The 6,346-nt window shown below is 47.4% G+C and overlaps 1 protein-coding gene across 2 annotated transcripts in view; it reads left to right on the forward strand.

The window, feature by feature from the left end:
• Tmem132c (transmembrane protein 132C) overlaps positions 1-5,815 on the forward strand; it is a 316,564-nt gene extending 310,749 nt beyond the window's left edge. For both annotated transcript variants that reach the window (XM_031338035.1, XM_031338036.1), the window contains exon 9: positions 2,968-5,815. In XM_031338035.1, the coding sequence (XP_031193895.1) occupies positions 2,968-4,155 (1,188 nt within the window). In that variant the 3' untranslated portion in view covers positions 4,156-5,815. The remainder of the gene's footprint in view (positions 1-2,967) is intronic.
• The last annotated feature ends 531 nt before the right edge of the window (positions 5,816-6,346 follow it).

Consider the following 6,346-nt stretch of genomic DNA (forward strand, 5'->3'; position numbering starts at 1 on the left):
CCAACTCTGAGTAAATACATTGGCTGTGTTGGCTGGTGAGCCAACTCTCTCCTCAGACACGTCTCATCTGTTGCATAAAGTATCTCAAGTGGTTTACTCACCTGTCCTCACCCCCTCTCCTTCTTTTCTTTGAGAAGGGGTCTCATGTAGCCCAGGCTGACCTCCAACTTGCTATGTAGCTGAAACTGGCACCCGACTCTTGAACCTCCTGCCTGTACTTTCCAGGTCCCAAGACTGCCAGCCTGTGCCAACATTACCCTGCTCAGTTTTCCATTTCTAGAAATCCTGAAAGGTCTCTGCACATCTCTGCCCTTCCCTACTCACCTCTGCTCTCCTATTTGTTTCTGCTTTAATTCCTTCTTTGCCATTTTATTTCTTTAGTGATTTTTTTTCCAAGTTTCGGCCTTTTCCAGTTGTTTCCACATCTCCAATATTAGCCTGATCATCTTATTAACAGTAAATTTTTATTTTCTACTAATAGTAGCAGCAATAGCAGCAGCAGCAGCAGTAGCAGCAGTTATAGCAGTAGCAGTAGTAGTAGTAGCAGCAGCAGTAGTAGTGTGTGTGTGTGTGTGTGTGTGTGTGTGTGTGTGTGTGTGTTTCACAGTGCACATATGGAGAATAGAGGACAAACTTAAGGTGTCTGTTCTCTCTTCTTTCATGTTGACACAGGTTTTTGAGATTGAACTCATGTCTCCAAGCTTGCATAGCCAGTGTTTTTATCTACTGAGCCATCTCTCAGACCTCCTGTGTGTATTTTTAACACACCTCTTGTGACACCTGCCACCCACTCACAGATGGAGTTTTTTGTTTTTATCAGGGGAGCCTGGTGCAAGAGCAGTTGCCTTACCTTACTCTGCTCCTAAGGAACTCCATGTGGTTTGGTGCGCTTGGTGATCCAGTTTCAAGTCTGTTTTCCTGCTTGCCTTGCCTGTGGCACATTCCCTGTGGCACACTGGTACTGCCACACCAGACCAGATCTGAGTGCAGGGTTTCTTATTCCCACTAGTGGCAGAGAAGAAATAGATTTTCCCACCTATCATATATGGAGAGACTTCCTCTCCCCGCCCTTTGCAGCACCAATAGAACCTAAGACAGGTGTGACTGATGAGCAGTCAGAAAGGCTCCCACAATCAGTACTGGCCTGGTAATGAGAGCAGAGCATAGCAGTGAGCCTTCAAAAGAAGGTTGAGCATAACCTTCCTGGGTATATCCAGCCATGGGGACTGACAGTGGGTGACCAGCACAGCAGGGCTCTGCTAACTTCTTGCTAACCTGACAGCTGAGGAACACTCTGGTTAGACTTAGAAAAGAAGCATTCTCTGAATGTCATCTGACACCTAATAGGCATACATGCTCTGTTTGTGATTCCCCTTTTAGAATGGCAAAAGTTCCAGGGTTTTTGCTGGCAATGCCTAGGTTGTGGTTCTGTCCATGGTGCTGAAGGTGAATACTCCAGCAGGAAATGCCCTGGAGCATCCCAGCTCCAGGATCTGTGTCCACCACTGCACTGTATTGTCCCAGAGCTCTCCAGAAGACATAAGAACATAGGTCCAGGACATTTTTTGCTCAGGAACTTTTAAACTCCCTTCTCTGTTCTCTACGGTGGGAGAGATCATGTGGCTATTTGGGCCCTGATGGAACGATTGCAAGTGACTCAGTCCCAGACACTCACCTGAGCTTTCTTAGTCTGATGCAGCTAAGCTGAGTCCACCAAGTGTCACTGCTGTCCACCTGACAGTCTTATGAAGAGTGTGCCATGTGCATCAGGGTCATACAAAGGGAAGATATTCTTGCTTCTCTGTTTCCCCCACAAAGCAAAAGATACCTATAAAACCCTGGGAAAGCAAGGGTGGGGAGGGATGCTGAGTTAGGGTTCTCCAGAGGAACAGAACTGAAAGCATGAATACCTACATTTAAAAGAGATCTATTAGCATTGACTTACTAGTTGTGGGTCCAGGTAGTTCAACAATGGCCATCTCATGATGGAAAGGTGGAGAACCTGGGTGTTGTTCAGTGTGTAAGCTTAGATGTCTCAGCAGCCTTAATCTGGCTCAGGAGTTCTGGATGATTCCCAGAGATCTGTTGGTCTTCAGGCCATGTTACAATCCCAAAGACTTTGGAATTAATACCAGCTGCAGCAACAGGATAGATGAACATGCCAGCAAGAGTGAGGGCAAGCAGGCAAAAAGCAAAGGTTCTTTCCTCTGTGTCCTTTTACGTGTGCTACCAATAAGGTGTGGCCCAGGTTTAGAGAGTGGCTTCCTGCTTTAAATAATTTGATTAAGAAAACCCCTCCAAGGGTTTGCAGCAAAAAAGGCTTCAGTTGATTCTGGATGTAGGCAAGTCGACAACCAAGATTAGTCATCACATGACAGAAAAGAGACTTTCTTTTTTTTTTTTTTTTTTTTTTTTTTTTTTTTTTTTGAGACTGCAGGATGACCTTGAGCTCCTGATATTCCTGCCTCCAACTCCCTCCCAAGTGCTGAAGTAAGAGGCATCCACCACCACTCCTCGTCTATGCAGTGTTAGTTACCCCTAGTCAAACCCAGGGCTTCATGTACTATAGGCAAGCTCACGACCAACTGTCACGCATTCCCAACCTACAGTTTCCAGTTTCAGGTCTTTGGCTCTGACATAATTTCCTGCCTCTGCTTCCTACCACTACAAACCCCCATTGGCCTATGAGGCTCATAGAGCCCAGGAATAAGGGATTGGCAAATAACAAAAAGCTGATCCAGGACTGGACAGATGAACTTGCCAGCTAGATGAACTCCAGCATATGGCTTATGCTGGAGCTGTGTTACAGTATCTCTCTGAATGATAGAAAGTCTATTTGCTTCCCTGGCACCTTGGTACTAGATTGAGACTTCACATCACCCTTCCTGTTGCTTTGGTGGTGTTTTAGGAGGGATTCCTGGAGATAAAGCACCACCCAAGTGGTTCTCGTGGTCTCTCTCCCTGCAGGAAGCTATAATCAGCACGTGGCTCCAGTTCAGCGATGGCTCAGTGACACCCCTGGACATCTACGACACCAAGGACTTCTCCTTGACTGCCATCTCTTTGGACGAGGCTGTCGTGTCCGTCCCACAACCCCTCTCGCCTTGGTGGCCCACTGTGGTAGCTGAAGGAGAAGGCCAGGGCCCGCTGCTCCGGGTTGATATGTCCATTGCTGAGGCATGTCAGAAGTCCAAGCGCAAGAGTGTGCTGGCTGTTGGCATTGGCCACGTGGGGGTCAAGTTTGGGTGGGATGACGCTGACTCCAGCCAGACTGGAGAAAAGGATGAGGAAGAGATCAAGAACCATGCCAGTGATCGTCGGCAGAAGATCCAGGACCTAGAACGCCCAGGCCAGGATGAACTATACCATGGCAACTTTCCTGGGGATCGTGAGGAAGGAGCCCTGCTGAGTGCCACCACCACTACCAAGTCCCTGCTAGATAACAACGTGGGGAAGAGTGGCAGGCGGGATGGGGCCAGGCTGCACAGCATCCCCATTGACTTCACCAACTTCCCGGCCCACGTGGGCCTCCCCAAGGCCAAGGCTGGGGGCACACTAGAGGAGAATGGTCTGATGCAGACAGCCCACGGCCTGAGTGACCTAGAGATTGGGATGTATGCCCTCCTGGGTGTCTTCTGCTTGGCCATCCTTGTCTTTCTCATCAACTGTGCCACGTTTGCCTTCAAGTACAGGCACAAGCAGGTGCCTCTGGAAGGCCAGGCATCCATGACCCACTCTCACGACTGGGTCTGGCTGGGCAATGAGGCGGAGCTCTTGGAGAATATTGGAGACTTGTCGCCACCCCAGGATGAGCATACGACCATCATAGACCGAGGGCTGGGAGGCTGCGAAGAGAACAACCACTTGCTTCTCAATGGTGGCTCCCAAAAGCACTTGCAGAGCCAGGTCCACAGGCCATCAGGCTCCGGGGGACGGCAGACCAGGGAGGCCAGGCAGGAGCCTGCAAACTCACCCACCTCCAAGATGAAGAAGGTAAAGTTTGCCACGTTCACCATCCCACCTGAGGACAGCTGCCCCACAGTGAACTCCATCCTCAGTGGGGAAGATGACATCAAGTGGGTTTGTCAAGACCTGGATGTAGGTGCGCCCCAGGAACTCAGAACCTACCTGGAGAAATTCCAAGACAGTGTGTAACACTCCGGCCTCCTCACCAACTTGGGACGGTAGCCTTCTTTCCTCCCTCCCTCAGCAGAGTACCTAGATGGGAGGAGCTCTTGGTGGACTGCATGAGGAAAGCTGGGCCCACAAAATACCAGGTAGCAGGTTAGAAGCCGGGAAGGGATGTTTTTATACTAAAGTGTTTTTTTGTTTTGTTTTGTTTTGTTTCGTTTTTTTTAGCAGCTAAAGATGGTAGGTTGCCAGAAATTTGAGTCTCTGGCTCCGCAGGGAGGCAGAGTGGATCCGAGAGAGAACTGCTCAGATGAGAGAGTTATTTTATGAATCAAAATACACTGCAGACAAGCTACCAAAAATATTTGTTAAAAAAAAATACAAAAAGACAAATAAAAAAAAAACACAAATGACTGTCGGTTTATATTTCTAATAAAGGAACAAAAATGTAAAAGTAGGGCTTGCTAAGAGAAAGCCTCCATTTTAATTCAATCTTTATGTTTCTGAGGACAGCCCGTCTGCCCAAGGAGAGGCACATCTGAACACTGGCCACCTCTTAGGAAGAATGAGGATTTTACATTTGAATCCATATCTCTTTGTGCTTCCGTGTTCCATTCTAGGGTCCTAGGCTTCCATCTGATTCAACATCATGTTCATTTGTGAGGACTGAGTGGTATATTTTCCTAAATGAAATGTAAATTATATTTCTATTCACTAGATAGGTTCCCCCCCTCTTTTTAGGAAGACCATCAATGAGTCCAGTCTTTACATTGTAATATTAACCTGTTTTCATATTATATATCCCTTGCTTTGTTAATATTTTCTGGCTTGTCTGTAATTCTTTTTGTTTTTTTCTTTTAACAATAGAGCAAGTACACACAGTTCCTTCCATGGGGAGTTCACCCTGAAATCTGTCATCAGCTGGGTCAGGCCAGTGAGTGAACTGGTGTTCACAGCTGTCTGAGTAGGATCTGGCCAAGAGAACAGAATGTAGCCTGTGACACCTGGCCACTCCCTATGGAGTCAGAGACTCAATCGATGTCTCCATCAGTGTGGGCATAGGGATGCCTCTATGTGGAGAGCTGTGAGTAAAGGTCGTGAGCACAAGGTGTGCAGAGTCGGGCAGATGGGCCATGTCTACCACAAGATACGACAATGTACTGAACATTAACAGAAAAGACATGTAGGAGCAAGATTGAGTTATCTGATTTTACTATTGGGCAGGGCAAACCAGCATAAACTCAAGATGATTTAAAAAAAAAAAATCTATGTTAGATTGTCAATCAGACTGCAGCTTTGAACAGTATGGCTGTGTAACAGCACAACGCAGTACCCTATCCACTCAAAACAGAGTGTTCGCATGAAAAGCAGGAGGGAGCAGATGAGCTAGGAGGTCCGGAGCCTGGCGCTCTCCATCCATCAGCTGAGGGAGAGGACATTGGGTCCTGTGGCCCTCAGCAGAGCAGCACTCACAGAGAGGCCAGGGAACGGACATTGTTTTGATTTTTTTTTTTTCTATTACTAAAACTCAGTAGCTGGGAAAAGGTCTCAGAAGCCTAGTGACCTTGGTTGGACCTTTGACACATATATTTGTAGCATTTACAATAGAGTTTTAAAAAAAAAAAAGCTATTTATTTACACCTGTGGTGGCAATTGTCATTAAAACGCTTGCCATGCTTCACAAGTCAGTGTCTCGTGGGACTTTCTTTATCTACCTCCTGTCTTCTGATCCTGACAGGCACAGGCCTGCGGAAGCACTCATGTTTTAAAGGAGAAATGATGCACTTGGCCCTCGCCTGCTTTAACTCTGGGCTAATCCAAAGTTATCCTGATGATGGACAGTTTTGACCACATATCCACTCAGGGTCACAGCAGGGCAGCTTATGGCGACCGGTCCCATCCACAGTCAGGAAGCGGAGAGATGTGAATGCTGGTGTTCAGCTCACTGCCTCCTCTTTATCCAGTCTGGAACCCAAGCCTGGGGGGCAGTGCTGCTCACATTTAGGTAGGTCTTCCCTCTTCAATTTACCCAGTCTAGAAACTCCCTCACAGACAGGCCCAGAGATTTATCCCCATAGCTAAGGTATGGGTCATCAATACTCTCCAATGACCATCCATGTCCCAGGAACCACTGCAAGGAAACTGAGGCCAGTGGCAACTGTCAGTCAAGATGTTCTAGAAGATAGCTCAGTGGCTAAAACACTTGCAGTACAAA

This window comes from Mastomys coucha, unplaced genomic scaffold (assembly GCF_008632895.1).
Source record: "Mastomys coucha isolate ucsf_1 unplaced genomic scaffold, UCSF_Mcou_1 pScaffold22, whole genome shotgun sequence".
NCBI lineage: Eukaryota > Metazoa > Chordata > Mammalia > Rodentia > Muridae > Mastomys > Mastomys coucha.